Here is an 18,250-nt window from a genome sequence, read left to right as displayed (position 1 = left end):
TTATTTTTTTATTCTTTTTGCATGATGGAACAAACGCAGGTGTGTCTCAGGCTTTTGTCTTTCGCGTTTTGACTGTACAGCACCGATGATGTAGCAGCAAGACTTCCATTCATTAGAGGGTTTATTTTTAAAATTATTTTTAAGGGTCCATTCAGCCAAATCAGGAAACAGTATTTCCTCACGTGGTCCTTTGTAGCCATGCGGACAGTTTTGGTTTCAGAGACTGTTTTCAGTGGATCCACTTTCTACTGAGTAGCTAGAAAGACGCCTCACAGCTGAACTTCTTCGTGTCGTTTCACAGCTCTGGTCTGGATGGACTGCCGGAGAATTTTATACAGACATTCATGGCCTTCAGATGGCCAATCCCACCCGCCCCGGGGACCCTCTGACCTTTCATCTGGTCTCCGCTGGAGGCTGACATTTGCAGTTTTAGAGAACAAATACTGGATGGATTGCCATGAAATTCCCCTCAGATCAAACTGTGATGACTTGATCTCAGAAAACTTTGGTTGATGACTAAATACCTGCAGCAGTAGGAACATTCCCACCAGTCTCAGCTGCACCTTAAGTTTGCTGTTTATTAGCAGATATTAGCACGGCATGCTGACATCAGACGCCCACCTGCCTGCAAACCAATCACTTGTATGGGGAGACCAAAAACAATGTGGTCGTCTGCATAAAAAACAAACTCTCTGCATGGCTTGAAAGTACTTTTTTTGGGGAGGGGTGTGAACTGATCCTTTAAGCATGGCTTTTATTTTCACTTTATCATGTAGTTCAAATCCTCCAAGCCCCTGCCGGCTCCTTGGCATAGAAAAACAAATCAAAACTGGACTTTCTACACATCAGATGGCCATTTTATCTTCACACACACACTCTCTCTCTCTCTCACACACACATAGATACACACTGCAGTATCAAGAGATGAGTAAGAAAAAGCAGGACAGAGCAGCAAAGCTTCCAGCGAGGTTTGGAAGGAGAGACGGGCTCAATGGACGGAGAAAGAGGCACGACATTAGAGAAAGGCCTTCGAGTTTCGGAGGGAGCAGCAGCAGCAGCAGCAGCAGCCAGGCAGGAGGGGATAAGCAGAGCGCGAGGACAAGACTCGATGGGAGACACGAGGAGGAAGCCGAGACAGTGAGACGGGTACGCAGAGAGAGAGACAGAAACAAGGAGAAGACCACAACAGCACAGTATAAATTCTTCTCGACAGCAACGGAGAGCGAAGCCCGTCACGGCGAGCCCGGCGCCACGAGACGAACGCAACACAGACACACGAGAGAGGGAGACGGGAAGGACAAAAAGGTTTCCGATCTCCAAAGTCTCTGACTGTAAAAAGCAGAAAATGTAAACTTCTTTTCACTTTAGAAATGTAGCTGCTGGCGTGGCCGGTTGTGACTACGCTACGCTATCGTCGGTGGCTATTTTCTTCTGCGGCCATGTCAGTCTCGCACGTTGCAGCGAAAGGCTTGAACGTCGTCAACGCTATAGCGGGATGCTGAAACAAGAGGCCGAAAGCGCCTTCAGTTTCCGGCCTACACACACTAAAGCGCGCTGGGGAAGCAGTAAATAACATAAATGACTAAATATACAGACGTACACACAAACGAGCGTAAGCACACACAAACGTGTTTGAAGGAATAGCTTGACATTTTTGATAAACTGCACACACTTCTTGGCAGGGAGTTACAGGAGAAGATCAATACCGCACTCACACAGCTAACAGCTTAGCTTAGCACAAAGACTGGAACAGCTCACCTGGTTCAGTTTGGAGGTCATCAAACCCACCTACAAGCACCTCTAAAGTTCACTGTTTAACACGCTACATCTCAGACGTTTAATCCATACCACAAAAACAGGCGCGAACAACATACGACTTGTCAATGAGGGATCTTTAGAGATGCTTCCAGTCTTTAGGCTAAGCTAACCTGATGGCTGGTGTATTTATCTTTATTTCCCAAAATGTCAAAGTATTCGTTTGATTTGAGGAGGACTGAGCAGGATTTAGAGGCGGAAGTCCAAGCCTTTTGCAGCTTTGACACATGCATTTGTGTGCTGCACGTGTGAAACAGCACACGGGAGATAAAGAGCTGCAGATTTTACTTTTCCCGCCACTGATGGTCACTTTTTTCATCTTGAATTCCTGCAAACTCCTTATATCTACAGCTCATTGCCAAGTTAAACTGCATTTCATTATCATTGGTTATTTACCAGGTATTTTACTCTGAAATAACAAGAGTAACAACCACTTGTCTTGTATTTGTGGTCGTGAGTGTATTCAGCATTATTTATCAAATAATAAACACCAGAGGGATGACAGCAAGCAGCTTGTTCCAGTGATACCCAAACAAATCGCAGTCCATATGTGATCGGTTAATCAGGAAAGCGAGTAAACACCTGGTAAACAACACACAACTGCTCCGTGTGTGTTGAGGTTTACATGAGGACGTTGGCGCGTGTGTCTGGCAGGCGGAGCCCCACCAGCCCACCGCTAACCAGCACAGACGATGCCAGCAGGATGGGGATCGCTTTGGTGATGCCAACCAGCGAGCCAAAGATGAGGTTGCCCAGCACGGCGGCCAGCTTACACATGGCGTTACAGAAGCCGAAGCCCGTGCCCCTGAGAACGAGAGGACAGTCACATGTGAACGTGTGCGTCATTTCAGTTCTGGATAAGATGTGAATGTGCTTCAGTGTGTGCATCATATATCAATATGTATGCAACGTATTTAATGACTGAATTCTAATTTGCTGAACCTCTTGGAAGCTTTTCTGGCAGTCTGGGCACATTTCTCATGAACTGACATCAGCGTTTGAATAAACCTGATGTGGGGAAATCAGTCAGGAAGAAACTTTTCCAAAAGACCTGCTCCAAAACGTTCTTGCTGCTTCGAGAACGGTTAGATACGGACTCATTTTTTCTCATATTTTCCTGCTATCGAGGTCCAGTGTGTAGAAATGGAATATCTAAACAGATATGTATGAGAGGCGGTGAAGTGCGGCGCTCACCTCCTGTCTGTCGGGTACAGCTCGGTGGTGACCACGTCCAGGGAGTTCCAGGCAGAGATGCTGAGGCCATTGTAGAGGCAGAGCATGAAGATCATCATGGACTCGCTGGTGCCGAACCACAGGAAGAAGCAGCTGATGCCTGACAGCACCATGGAGCCTCCTGCCGGACACATCGGGACACGTCAGGAGACGAGGTTGCTATTCATAGCTCAAACAAAAAGTCAGAGCAGGTCCTCAGCGACCAGACGCTACGTCATACCTAACATGCTAAGGCGTCCTATTTTGTCCATGAGGAGGGCAGAGACGATGTTTCCGGGCAGCACAGCCAGCGTTCCCAGGAAGTTGACAAAATAGACCCAGTAGGCGCTGTAATCATCGTCGAACGTCATCTGACAGCCTGTCTTGTTGTGGTGGAAGGAGCTGTTGATCACCCTTGAATTCGTGAGTTTGGTGTCGTCAATATCTGTAAAAGTGGAACACGAGAGTACAGCTTTTCACCTGCCCGACGCCCTCAAGAGGTGGATTTACATCAGCAAAAACCCCTCATGGCGTTCATCTGTTGTCACAAAGGTGTTGAGTTTGGTTTGACGTATGGTTGTAGAGGTTGGATAACGAACCAGATGAAGCATTTTTCCAGAAATGTTCCTTTAAAATCACAATCTGGTTAATTATAGGTAAAACAAAACAACACACTTGCATATTTACATTTTTAAATTGACTGATCAAAATAATCTTTCCCAACTACATGCATATGAAACAACAGTGCACAGTGCCGCACACAGTTTAAAGCTCTCTCTAAATAGAAACAGCGTATTAATAAACTTCCGCAGCTGCAGCAGGGAGGAAACCTCCCCCCTCTCACCTCGACACACTTCCTACCTCCCCTTCTCATTCTGTCTCTCCTCGTTTGTCTTTATCCGCTGCTCTCTGGGGACACATTGCTGGGGGCAAAGAGACTTCATTTCCCATGAGGCATTACCGACAACCTGACGTGCCCTCACTGTTTCCATGTTCAGCGCTTTCCCGCCAACTGTTTTTCCACCCTGCACTCCCACAAGGTCTGATTCAGCTGCAGCTCCTCTCAGGACATTTAAAATGCTCCCCCATCCTGCTTGTGTTTATGTCAGCCTAAAAATGACTGGACTGCACTTTTATGACAGAGCTGATGGAGACGTCTCGGTTTGGACGCTAAAAGTCAGCTGCTGCTCAGAGAAAACGCCTGCACGCCCCACTGTGGACTAAAACATCAGATGGAATAAAAAAAGCAAAAAAACAAAAAACGCCAGGGGTGTTTGTGTGTTCAGAAATTGCCATTTTGAGAGCTGTGCAGCGCAGCCTGGCTCAGTTTCTTTGTTAACGAAAGGCGCCTGAGTTCAGAAAGGCAATCTGCGCGAGGGCAGAGAGGTTAAGCAGTAATTTAGTGGCATAAAGCAAAGCCATAAATGCTCAAACCCATTCTTTCTTTCCCCAGAAGCTTGGACGTTAGACCCGAAATGAACTGTCAGAAAGAGGCTGAGTGAGACTTATGTGTAAGGCACCTACAGTGTAATAGGATTCTCAGCTCAGCACGGAGGACTCTGTGCCTGAGAGGGCGGCTCTTCACCTGAGGGGCTGCACACTCACCTGTGTTGTAGAAGAATGAGTCCACAAAGGTGCAGTTTTTGAAGAAGGATCCGATGGAGGAGACATCTTCAAAATAGCAGTTGAGGAAAGACGAGTCGATGAACGTGACCGCCTTGAACTTCATGCTGATAAACCTGAGAGAGGAGATTAATACACGTAATACACCTTAAGTGATCGCAGGAATAACCTGTTAAAGCAGGATGAACAGAAAGACGTTTCTGACAGCACATTTGCTGATACAGAATTATTTCTCTCATTATTAAACAGAACACAGGCTTGGGGCTTGGGGAAAATAATCAAGTGTTTTCAAGTTAAAAGGCTCAAGTCTGAATGAAGTCACAAGTCATCGGTGTTAGAGTACAAGTCTTTTGATTATGTCGAGTCTGAAGTCATCAGATTTGTCAAGTCATGTGACTCGAGTCAAACAGTATACATAATGTATCAGGGAAACATACAAAAATACAAACTATAAGTAATAACCTGAAAGGCAAGTCATTTTATTTAGTTTTTTCGGGGCTCATCAGTCTGTTCTTGAGCTACACGAGCTGTCGCTTGCTGCCGTCCACAGTATCATGATATCAGTCTCGATTTAATCTCTTAATAATCGGGATTTCTTGGCTTCGGCAGGACAGAGAAGACGACAAACAGCAGATCCGCTTCGTCTTCTCTCTGGCCTTTGTGTAAGTGAGCCTCGTAACCAGGAGGGGGAGGAAAAGAGTGTGTGCGGGTGAGAGAGAGAGAGCGGGAGGGAGAGTGATAAGCCTTTTAATTTCCTGGTGGTGTGGGAGATAAAGGAGGCAGGATTAATATTACCAGCAGCAGTGTGTTGTTTGTGGGAATGACGAATGGTACTGCTATCCCACCACGGGACAACACAGCGCCGAGGGAGGCTCACGCGTCTGGATCGCAAACGTGTGACACTGCAGACGATGTGAATCCCGTCGTGTGAGAAAGCCGGGGCCACAGGTAGACGTTTGTATGCAAACAGCTTGACCTCACCTGTCGTTGAGGAAGACCCCGTTCCGGTGGATCTGGTTCTCCAGGGTGAAGTTGAAGGTGAAGTCTTCGATGCGTTCGTTGTTGTGAATCTTCACTCTGGAGGCGTACTCGTCGGCCTGAAGGTGCTTGATGACATCCGGGAACCACACAGAGAGCCCGTAGAACCTGGACACGGCAACAGGTGATGCGTTACGTGAAGAGGAAGCGACTGTAGCTTGCTGTGCCTGACCAGTGCTAACCGTCAGCTCGCCAACCAGCCCCCGCGAGCTTCTGGAAGCCGTCACTTCACACATGGAAATGGTGCATATACCGAAACAAGTCCATGCATGCAGATCAACACAACACTGAGTCGTGCACAGATGGGAAAAGGCTGCAAATGTTTTCCCTCCTCTGAGTTTGACCCTTTTCTCTTGGTTGCAGTATCTCAGCCTGAGGTGTTCTAGAGAAACACATTCATAAATAATCATTCTCTGAAAAGGTTGAGGGTTTATCGCAGCACCACCAACCAGTGACATGGTGTCTCTGTGTCTCTGGAATAGCAAGCACTGTAAAATTAGAAAACATTCTTCTTGGCTCTGAAACCTTCCAACATGAACGTATTGTAATTCATTCAGGCTGCCAGCACAAAAAAGTCAAATGATGTCTTCTCTCAAATTGGTTTTCTCCTTCCTGTCCAACCTGTCAGCACTCATCGGGAGGACAGAAGTGGGAGAGCACCTGCCTGAGTGGTAACTCCTACGCTGAAGCTGCTATCAAGCTGCAAAGTCGTGGTCACAGAAGACACAGAAAAACTTACCCGAAAGACAGAGTAAACCAGACTGCAGCCAGTTTTACAGTGTTGTCTTTCACTGGGTAGTTGAAGCATTTCATAAAAGTCAACCAGATCTGTTACAAAAGAGAAAAGATGTTTAAATCTTAAAAGTAAAACACAAACCAGGACAAAACCAAACCAAAATAAAAGACTCATACTCCTCTGAGCTCAGCTTTGATCTTGAAGAGGACCTTGAGCACAGGGTTGGCTGACTCATTCTGCATCTCCACCAGCTCGTCCAGCTGTTTGGGGATTTTTATCCTGTTCACCTGCAGGGGGAGACACTGATCTGTCACCTGCTGATGGCACTGCAGCAGTGGGGAGGATGTTAAAATGTGTCGAGGCCAGCGTGCACTCACAGTGAAGACTCTCTCCGGCTCTCCACGGGCCCTCATGTTGGTGTCATGGATGTGTTTGAGCACCATCCAGGCCTCGTCATGTTTACCCATCTGAGGGACAGGTAAGCACAATTACGCACACACATCAGGATCTCCGCATTCATCCTGCAGTGAATGGAGGGAGTCGACCTTAGAGTCCTGGTGACACTTAAGTATGCCGAATTAACTATTAGCAGCTCCTCTTTGCAGAGTAGCCGTGCATGTACAGACAACTGTCACCGGATTACTCTGATAGTGAAGAAAATGGAAAAACATGATTATTCTCAGGCTGGTTCTGCAGTTAAAGAGCATTTCCAAAGAAATTTACTGGCATTTATCCAATGGACGACTTGACGGGAAGGATGGAAGGATGACGGGAAGTTTGAGTCACACTGAATCATGCATCACGTCTGTGTGTTCAGATTCGACTTTATGAAGGAATACAAATTTTGATGCATAATTGCAACACAAGACAGCGTTAGTGAGAGGCCAAATCTGCAGCCAAACTATAACGACTAACTTCCACTTTGTTTGTTTCACGTACTCGTCTCCCTTCACTTCACACAGTGCTTTTGCCTCATGTCCCCCCTCCCTTAAACTCCCCCACACTCCCCTGAGGAGGCGCCTCACGGTTTAAAAACCGCTGCATTAATGCAGATGAATATTTATTTTCGTACATAAAGAAAATAAATGCCACGCCACTGGCATCAAAAGCTTATTCCGCAAAGGTTTCTATATTCCCTGATATCCTTAAGAGTCATTATCTTTGTCATTAAGAGCGATAATGATGCTGCATGTGTCTCTCTCTTACCTCCAGGTAGAAGCGAGGGCTCTCAGGCATAAAAGTGAGAGCCACCACTGCAGAGACACACGGCAGCGCACACACCACCACAAACACTCTCCAGCTGTGGAACTGGTAGGCTGAGCCCATGCTGAAACTCCAGCCTGCACAGAAACACACACACACACACACACACACAGAGTTCAGTCCTAACAACATGGCCAGACTTAAAACGTGAAGGAAACGGGAACGCGAAACACAAACAAAAAAACGCTGATGACTTTTGCATTTTCCTCTGTTTTCATCTGCTTTTTGTCTTGCAGGTCTGTTTTGTCTCTTACACTCATGGACAAACACACATGATGTTTCACCAGCCACTTTAGTGGAATTAATTAACCCACAGGTCAACAACTTCCCCGGCGTCGCTGCTCACTCTCTCTCGATTTCAGCCTCTTCTCAGTCTTTTCATTAACTGCCTGCTGGCTGAGTGAAATCTGCCTGGACTGTGTTCAGGGTGTTGCTTTGGGGTGTCACCGGCTTGCTGCTTTGTTGCTGGGGCATCTCCAGGTGGTTACTGATGCTGACGGTGCGGTGGCTTAAAGGTGGAGTGAAAGATCCTGGAGAGGGAAGGAAGTAAAGGGAGAACGAGGACGAGACGCAGAGGAAGATGCAGAGGTCGGAGTGCAACCGTTTCCCCTGGCGTTGCTGATCGGCTGAACGGTGTTATTTGGCTCAGTCCGAACCACTTTGTTTCACTTCTACACACACAGTTTGGTTTGTTTTCAGGGCGCACACACAGGACAGACGGCTAGTGGAACGTGAAGAGGTACTGGCTGACTCTCACCATGAAGTGCACTGCATCACAATCGCTGACTGAACCTTTGGATCAGTTTTACCTCGTGTCCCGATCAGCCTGTTTGGGAACCTCGAGGTGAGGAGTTAGACAGTACAAAGCACAGAGAGCAGCGACCACCTGCTCTGAGAGGGCAGCTCAGCCTCTCCTGTATAACACACACCTGGACAGACAGGTGACATGTGACGGAGCCCTTTGAGCCGCCCACACCGCATTTCATTCATACAGTAGAAAGTATGTTAACATGGACACAGCACAGTGTGTGTGTGTGTGTGTGTGTGTGTGTGGCCTGTAGGGCTGCTCTAGCCTGTACCAGTACAAACCTCATTAGGGGGATTATAGCTTTAATGGACTGTAGGGGATGGCTGACTGATTCAGATACTCAGCGAGATTTATGTTCCTACTCTACAGTAAGTGAGCACGGCTGAGACAACACACACACACACACACACACACACACACACACACACACACACACACACTGTCCTTGGCCGTTGTTCAATGCTGTGACACAATAACGAACACACATACAGACTCACACTGCGACATACTGTAAACATAAGATGACGATGACTTTCTGTTCCTGGATTTCACCTGCTCTTTTACTGTATCACATCCTTAAGACCTTAAAAAGGACAAAGTGACACACACACACACACACACACACACACACACACACACTGAGTTATCTGGCCTTTGTCCACCAGTGATTGCAGAGAGCACTGCGGCGGAACCTATTACCCACACGCCGCTGCATCTCGGAGAAGAAATGTGTTAAAACACTGGCGTCTAATCAATTGACCTCAATTATGAGGCTGAGCTGCTCCTCTCACACACTCGCTCAGATGAACAAAGCAGACCGAGAGCTTTAAGGTGGAAACTTTACGTCCCCACAGTCTTCAGAGCCAATGAGAGACGAGCACCTGAACACGCCTGCACGCACGCAGGCTCATGAAACTTCTTGTTCTGGTGTTTTGTCCAGTGATTGGATAACTGAAGGGGTCACAGTTAATGTGAAAGGTAGGGACAAGCTTTCTGCTGTCAAACTTCTTCAAATTTAAGCTTTCAAAATGTGAACTCTGCTGGAAACTTTTGTGATGCTGCAAGTGCACAACTGAACAAAACATTTTAATGAGAAAATGTTTCATATTATAACATTCCCTTTAGTCCCTCCAGCTTGAAAACACACTCAGAGGACTGAAAAGCGGTCGCAGCTGACATCCTCGTGCGGCACACTGCATCTGTCACGATGACCGCGCCAGCATCTGCTTCAGAACCAGTTCAGCTGACCGGGCTGCGCCTCGCTTTGCGTCAGAGCGCTGCGTGTCCGGCACCCCGCTGTGCCTACAGATCAGTCATACTGTCAACTCAAAAGTCCGCCCTGCTGCTTTTCTGCATTGTTCTTCGGAGCAAAAAAGAAAGCAATAAACAAAACAAACCCGACCCAGGGACTTTTTTCTTTCAGCTGACGATTCAAACGCGTTTTTGTTGTGAGCTCGTGGAAATCAGACAAGGTGCGGACTGTGTCTCTGAGCACACGCTCCACCACGTGATGTCCTCTCTGTGGGACTCGAGGCCACACTGTTTTCTTTTCTCTGCCCCCCTCACATGTTAGCTTTGTGTCGCTCTTCAGACGTCCTTCCAGATAAGAACGCCACTTGTTCGAGGCTACCTAATCAACCTCACAGAGTCGCACGCGCGGAGGAGAGACGGCGTCCCGACTGGCCGGCGTCCAAGAGCCAACTTCATTAAATCTGATCAAAATAGCAAACAGAGAAGCCCCTCCGCCTCGTTCATCCTTCTCTTCAACACTTTCCCACTCTGTCCCTTTCTCTTTGTCTTCTCTTTGCACTCCTCTGCTGTATCCTTTCACCTTTCGATTATCCCTGACACATAAATCAAGTGCACCTCTCCTCTCCTCCCCCCCGTCCTCCTGATCTCCCTCTTCTCTCTTCTTTTCCTCGTCGGCACCAGAATGATTTCGTTTCGCTCATCTTGCTCTCATCCTCCCGCACACACACACACACACACACTCAACCGTTCTCTGCTATCCTCCAGCTCTCCCTCACCATATGTTAGGAGATTTGTTGTATCAGCCATCCTTTTACATACACTTTTCTACTTCCTGTGCTGTCACGTCACATTGCATGTAGCGAACACAAACACTCATTGAGCAGATGATGCGTTTTGGACCTCCGTGTGTTCCTGCGAGGGTTCAGAGAGGGTGAAAAGTTCTGATTTGACGTTTAATCCTTAGTCGCTGTGTCAGCTTGCATATGCTGATTTTGTGACCAATTTTTTGCCCATATTTTATTTTCTGTGCAGGCTGACATGTGCTTTGTTGTTTTTTTTCCTGCTGCAGCTCCTGCCTCCACCCACACTGCCACCTGCGTTGTGTTTGTGTGCACCCCGGAGGGTCGTGATTTCTAAATTAAGCCCCACGATCAGGGAATTGTTTGCAGCGCCCTCTGCATGCTATCTGTCACGTTGTATATGATGTATGTGCATCACTACGGCAGCAGGACCAGACCGCCGAGTCCAACTTGACCGCCTTCTCTGTGCGCAGCTCACTTCAAACGTCGTTTTGCTCTCCCATCACACGTCACGCACACGCTGTATGTACTGAACTGTGACTGTGACGTCGTTTTGCTCTCCCATCACACGTCACGCACACGCTGTATGTACTGAACTGTGACTGTGACGTCGTTTTGCTCTCCCATCACACGTCACGCACACGCTGTATGTACTGAACTGTAATGTTACATCAGAGGTCGGTGAGAGCGTCACAGTCACATCGATGAGGAGAAGAGTTTCTAACGACTCAGAGGTGCTGCTTGGTGCTTGCTCACATCAGTGTGGCACTGTTATGAGTGGGGCATGAGGTCACAGTTGTCACTCACCATAGTGTGGGATGATGGCCCAGGCCATGGCCGAGGCGTAAATCCCTCCTATCATCCAGAACATGCACAGCCAGCTCAGATGCTCTCCTCTCTTCTCCCGAGCCAACACCTCCGCAAAGTACGAGAATACTATTGGTACTGCTCCACCAATCCTGTAAATATAGTTTCCCGCAATTAGTTCTGTACTTCCTTTTAATTATCTTAACTTGTGATGAGAAACAGTTACGAACATGCTGAACAGATTTATGGTGACGGAAAAACGTTTGGGGAAGAGCAAAGGAGTTTGCGGTTGCATTTCTTCAGTTGTCACTTGGAAAAAAAATTAGCTCATGAATTGTGATTGTGAAACTAAATCACTCATTATAGACTGTTTATATGTCAGGCAGACAGCTGGATTACAGCACGTCACTGATTTTGACCACTGAGGAAAACCAGGATGTTGCATCTTGTGCTTGGCTGCTCAAAGCTTTTGATGTAACTTTGAGACTGGCTTCGTCTTGGCTGTGTAACGTAATATAAACAGAATAAATTCAATAGTGTCACAAGAAAGATTCCTAACTGATACACACTCATATCACTTGTCCACATGTCCACTTAGCATTTCCTGTTTGAAATCAAGTTGTCACCCGCTGAAAGAAGAACATGTTTAGCACACAGGATATCACTAACATCTTTCTTACATTAGTGCACAGAATCACCGGATTTCAAATGAATGGCGTCATTCCAGCGGGAACGTGTCACTTCATGTCCGGGCGACACGTACTAATGCAGTCACATAACGTCACGTCATTCCGTTAATGTGGCACGTGGCTGCACCGAAGCGGACCATCGGCGAGCTGTCGAGCAGAGTCAGCAGGAGCCCATCTGTGTTTCACAGCTCCAGCGTCCGAGAAACTAATCAGTGGATGCGAAAACTCAAATGGCAAAGAGCTCGGCGTCAGGCTGGACCACAGCGGAGGGCCACAGTGAGTGTGAAGCACTGGCTTCATCATCCGCGCTCTGTATATGTGTGCTCATCGTGGCTGCACATTTGTTTCCATTTACTTAATGGCGCTCTGGAGTCCATTCAGCATGCATTAGAAAACAAAATGATACGAGGCAGTTTCCCGCGGCGTGCGAGAGTGTGGCTCTGGAGTGAAACGCAGCTTCTTCCTCTCTTTAATGAGCATCTTTGTGTGAGGCCTCAGGGCACACGTTTCAGTCTGAAAAGTTAACCTGAACAAAGTGCATCTTTAACAAGCGCATGGTTTGAAATGTGACACTGTTCATTGTTTTGCAATGTGCTCGTGAGAGGAAACACTGGGGGCTGAGGGAGGCATACGAAGTGAGCATCAAACACGTCTAGTGCTCCATCAAAATAAAAGTCCTCTGCTGCTTTTATGTTTTAGTGGATGCACCACAGCTGAAATACTGCAGAATCAGCTGAGCGCAGACACAACGGAGGCTGAACGATCGATTTTCACGGTGTCATTCATTCTACTTTAAGCCGCTTTAAGAAAATATCAGTTAATTTACTTAATAAAGAGCGAATTAAAAAAGTAATGATACAAACTGGGTCCCATAATTGTGCTTGTAATTCACTGTACATGGGCTTGCTCCGTTGCTTGACATCTGATACGGAGGTGACCTTTAGAAGTCATATGAACGGGGATGTCAGATCACTGAGATGAGAGGGCACGTCATGTATGAAGGATGTGGGCAGCCAAGCAGAAACACGGCGGCGCTAAAGACAGATGTTCAGTCGCTGTCCTCGGCTCATTTCTGCAAACGTTTTTGTTTTTCTTTGTTACTCGGGGGACGAGGATGGGCTGGCGCCAGGCACTTAGAATAACCTCTTGTCATGTGCTTTGACTTTGGAGGAGGGAAGACAGCAGAGGAACTGGTGGGAGGACAGATCAGGCTGGAGCGCGAGAAGCCCTCTGAGGGGGCTTCAGTCTCTCAGACACACTGAGGAGGTGCAACGCAGAAAAATATTCAAGGGAAAAGTGAACTCACCCAAAGCCAGACACCATGCGGCAAAAGAGGAACATACTGTAGCCCTGGACGAAGGAGGACAGGAACGCGAAGAAGCCATTGACAGACATGGATATCAGCAGGCACTGTTTACGGCCCACCTTGTCCGACAGGCCGCCCCAGAAAAAGGCTCCGAACATCATCCCCAGGTACACAATACTACCTGGAAACAGGAAGTGAGGAAGAGAAGGGCAGAGAAACACGTGAGCGACAACACACAATGCAGCTGACCAAACCTGACTTACAGAACATTTAGAGCTCGACGGGATAATGAAGTCAAGCATTAAACATCAGAGCAATGTTATCATTCATGTTGAGTCCAATATTCACTCTCCTTTTTCCTCTGTGTTTACACACAATAAAACGTGGCTGTAGCACAGGAGGCACGCTGAGCCAGCTTAATACATCAAAAGCCGCGGGTCCATTAATGAAAGATATTACTAACATCATTGTTAGACTGGTCTGAGACCTGTTAGTGGTCTACTGTAGTATCTGACTGGTATTGATTGGAATTGGCTCACACATTCATAGAGACTTGCAAGCAAACTGTCTCAGCTGAGACGTTAAGCAGTGCTTTCCAAGTGCATCGCTGTGGTGGAGTAACAGCTCGGACTGAAATTGGTTCTGTTACTTCCCAGCTATCGACAGAGCACTGAGGTCACATGGAGCCTAAGTGTATACAACAAGCAGCAGTGGAATCGATTCTACTCGACTCAAACTCTAGTTTTCCATTTCATAGCTGTAGCAGTGTTGCTAAGTGTGTCTGGGTTTGACTCCGCAGTCGGCGATGACAACAACATGATAAAACTTCACCGCAGAAGGAAGCTGATTTATTGTTGGCGCGAAGACAACCTGATGGCTTTTTGTCTTCCTCAGAGCCTATAAAATAGATGCACTGCATTTGTTTCCAATCTTCTGTGAAGAAACCAACCAAGAGGTAAAGTTAAATAGTCCTAATATTATATGGAGTAATAAACATAGTTTGATTATTACTTGTCACACACAAAGAGAAGAAAACACTTGTTTTATTCATAATGACAAGTTAAAGCAAAAACATATCTACTGAGTTCACATTTAATTCATTTTCCAGAATCTAATATGGTATTTAATATGTCTTCGGTAACCCCTGTAAAGTGACTGTGAAGGAAACTGAGCAGTAGTTGACCTCGCAGCCCTGCTTTTAAAAGTCCACGTTGGTCTCTCGTTGCTGTTTTTTCCACAGGAAGTCGGGGTCATTTCTCTTCCTGTCCCCAGTAACATGCAGCATAAAGAAAGGGTTGATGGAGGAGGGTGGGGGCTGTCAGGCCAGTAAATAATCCACTTTACTCTCTACGTGCTAATAAAAATGCTAATGCGTGCGGAAGGGGGACGAGGCTGCACCACAACGAATGCAGACCGAGCCAAGGAAGCCTTTTGTTTTTTTCTTCCTCTTGCTTCTTCCTCCCCCTCCCTCGCTCTGTTTGAGGTGATGGGACAGATAGGCTGAAAGTAGAAGGTCTTATCAAGCTGCGCAGACATGATGCCGAGAGCTAGTGATTCATTACAGGTGACAGCGGCTGGATCTATCTATGCACAGCTACTGCAGAGAAGGCAGCAGCATATAAAGAGTAAGCTGCACCAGCGCTAGCTTACAACTATCAAACTGAATATCAACACGGCTGCATTGTACACAAACCGGTGACACCTCCTGATTGGTGTCGCTACACCCAAACAAAGCATCTGAACGCATGTACTGGAGGAGATGCTATCGGTTAACCCCACCTCATTTGTTTTACGGCTCCTCTTACACTGGGGTTTGTGTGTAATAAAAGGGGTGCTGGGGGCTGGTGGTGGTGATGGGACATTGGAGACACAGTGTGAGTGTTTCTGAGATTGGATTTGCAGGGTTCAATCTCCGGTCAGACCCTAAAACCTCCCCTTCCCTGAAGACTGCAGGGCTTTTATGTAAATTATGGAGAAGGTTAGTCAAAAGCTTCGGACCGCCGGGTCAATAGCTGCGCTTAACGCTTTGGTCTACGTGCAACGACCACACTGACAACTGATGTCCATCAGCACAATAAAATAAATAACTAAATAAATAACGGTTTCTGCTTTAGACTTCTAACTAGGATAACGTTTCTGGAAGGACACGTGTGATGTTTTTAACGGTTTAAATGCCACAAATCAAAGTCCATTCACCGCCATTGTGTTGCAGTCCTGGGTTCAAACCTGAGTGGAGTTTCCATGTTCTCCCCATGTCTGCATGGGCTTCCTCCAGGTGCTCCGGTTTCCTCTCACAGTCCAAAGACATGAGTTAATTGGCAGGCTTTTTCTTAAGCAACAGCTCCCAGCGTCTCTGCTCTTTTTACGGGTACACCGTGCCGCTTCTCTCGGCATCCACAGGGATCATTTTAGCTAACTCTTAAATTGTCTCCATCAGTCTCCACACATGCTGCTTTTTCATTCTGTAGTAATTTGCTCTTATGTGCAAGCGTAATTCTCTCTTGATACCTTTCTGCTCTGTTTTTCTTCTCCACGCCGCCATGCGCTGTCCTGCCATGGATGAGAGGAGAGCACAGGCAGGCAGCACTCAGTAGAATCAAGTGCTAATTTCCTCAGTGGGAACATTCAGGACATTATGTTAGTTAGAGCTTCAGGATTTTAACAGATGACGGGAGTCCCAGAGGACCGTGTGTGATTGACAGGCAGGTTGCAGTAGGGAATGAAAGCAGAGGAGGAGGAGGAGGAGGAGGAGGAGGAGGGCAGGGAGGGAGGGAAGAGCAGACCCTCCTGGGGAGCTAAGCACATTCCTTAAGCATTAATTACAGCAACACCTGCTGATTTGTTTTCATAATCGTGGAGATGACTCAAACTACTAAGACCCCATGCAGTATACTACTATAACATCTTCGGAAAAACCAGCAGTCACCTGATTTTCTCCACCCTGGTTGGATACGATCACAAAGGCAGCATGATGCTGGCATCGCTGCAGACTCTTGGTGTTGTTCTGATTAAAGTGCCTGTGCCGGTTTGTAGTTCCTCTCACCAAGCACATGTTGAAATTCTTGATCTCTTGTTTAGAAACAGTCAGTGGTACAGATTACGATCCCTTAACGCAGTGTATTTGTTATATGAATCACTTCATATATTCTTACAAGGTGAATTCACCTCCTCCTTGTTCATGTCACCGACTCTAATCGATACTCCACACTGCAAGAAACACTAACGTCTCTGTCAGCTTTTACGGTAAATCCTCACTGAACTGTGACCTCTTTGCCTCAACAGTGAAACACTGAATAGGCAAACAGATCACGTGATGACGCTTTGTTGTGAAGTAGAAAGAGATGAGGAGGGCCGACAGACGTGGAGTTTATAATCAGCTAACCGCGGGCTGCAGCAGAGCCTGTTCATTTTGTTAAGTTCAGCTGGTGATGTTGTTTGTGACCGTCTCCATGTAAAGTAACCACACAGGGCTCCTCCAAGAAGACCCTCGTGCAGAAGTACTCCTCCAGGTCTTCCCTCCGCACTGCACCTGCCTTGAGCATTTCACCCTCAAAGCGCTAACTGCGGTGCAGGAAAACACCCGCAGACAAATTAGAGCCATATGCGGTGGAAGAGAAAAGCGAGGGGAGGGCATTGACAGGAAGTGTGTGAAAGCAGCGCTCTCCCTCCGTTTCTCCGGGGAGCTACGTGAGCCAGTCTACCATGGCTAAACTGCAGTGAAGCACAATGCTGCAGAGATTAACTCCAGCCCATATCTTCAGATCGCCTGCATGGCTATGAGACACACAGAGAGTGTAAGAGAGGGATTACAGCAGGAGGGGAAACGAGCGGACAGACAAGAGCACATCCCATATCGGGATAGCATCTCACCCTTTGTATTATACTGAAGGAAAAGCCATTCTGGTGAAGAAAAGACAGCATTCGGAGTAGATTATGGAAGTAGAAGTGCTAGTAATGCATGCTAATGACTGAAAGAATGAGAAATATTAGAGGAAACTGAGAAAAACAAAGCAAAGCGGTTAAAAAATAATGTAAATGTAAAGCTATCGCGACAGAACTTCTTTTAATGATTGAATCAAGGAGTCTCATGAAAATGATGAACACTGGTGAATAGTATAGTAATAGTCGAATGAATAGTGAGCTTGTCATTTCTCACCACTGGGTTCTCAGTTACCAGGGCCAGATCAGTAGCCGAACTCGCCATTGATTTGGTATCCTCGGGCATTTCAAATATCATGTTGTTGTCCTTTTCCCTACGCCATGACACAGGCGATGTGAGACAACGCAACACTCTGTGATGACTGGGGCTTTATTTTTCCAAGTGAGCATGTACACACATCCTTTATCTATGCAGTGTGTGAGCGAGTTGGTGAAATGACTCATTCTTGCTATTCTCTCCCTCCTGTCTCCCACTGAGCGATGAGTCACAATACGGGTGAAATCTGGGTGAATAATAAAGCATCCTGCTCCCAAAACACAAACAAGGTTAGCATTCTCTTTTTGGTTATGAGAACACACTGTTGAAAGAAATAAAAAAGTTTTTCTTTCCTGACGGGGAAATGATTAATGCTTTAATTTAACACCAAGCATGGGCACAGTACACTGGCAAAAAAAGGTCAGCAGCTATGCAGCTATTTTTGATATCAGACAGCCAAATCACACACATTCAAACACACAAACACATTTGTGGCACGCGAACACACAACTTTTCCCTGGTGTGGGAGAGATCCATCTAGCTTAACACACCTCCTACTCATGTACCCGAATACCTGGTGCCATGACAACCCACCAGCAAGCTCCTAAAGCAGAGAGATTACAGCTGAGAGTGTCACCCGCCACCACTCTCCATGCACAGTCCTGCATGACATAAACAACACACATCATTAACACACTGACAGCAGG

At 46.8% G+C, this 18,250-nt stretch overlaps 1 protein-coding gene across 1 annotated transcript in view; it reads right to left on the bottom strand.

The window, feature by feature from the left end:
- Positions 1-719: 719 nt before the first annotated feature.
- LOC124051668 (synaptic vesicle glycoprotein 2C-like) overlaps positions 720-18,250 on the bottom strand; it is a 30,057-nt gene continuing 12,526 nt past the window's right edge. The window contains exons 3-13 of the mRNA XM_046375258.1: positions 13,349-13,529; positions 11,354-11,505; positions 7,631-7,764; positions 6,802-6,891; positions 6,601-6,711; positions 6,428-6,516; positions 5,632-5,796; positions 4,633-4,766; positions 3,269-3,472; positions 3,010-3,169; positions 720-2,620 (exon numbers count right to left, since the gene is read on the bottom strand). Coding sequence (XP_046231214.1) covers positions 2,437-2,620; positions 3,010-3,169; positions 3,269-3,472; positions 4,633-4,766; positions 5,632-5,796; positions 6,428-6,516; positions 6,601-6,711; positions 6,802-6,891; positions 7,631-7,764; positions 11,354-11,505; positions 13,349-13,529 — 1,604 coding nt within the window. The 3' untranslated portion in view covers positions 720-2,436. The remainder of the gene's footprint in view (positions 2,621-3,009; positions 3,170-3,268; positions 3,473-4,632; positions 4,767-5,631; positions 5,797-6,427; positions 6,517-6,600; positions 6,712-6,801; positions 6,892-7,630; positions 7,765-11,353; positions 11,506-13,348; positions 13,530-18,250) is intronic.

Source organism: Scatophagus argus, chromosome 20 (assembly GCF_020382885.2).
Source record: "Scatophagus argus isolate fScaArg1 chromosome 20, fScaArg1.pri, whole genome shotgun sequence".
Taxonomy (NCBI): domain Eukaryota; kingdom Metazoa; phylum Chordata; class Actinopteri; family Scatophagidae; genus Scatophagus; species Scatophagus argus.
The sequence above is the reverse complement of the archived record's forward strand: the minus strand, read 5'-3'. Positions and strand labels throughout refer to the sequence as shown.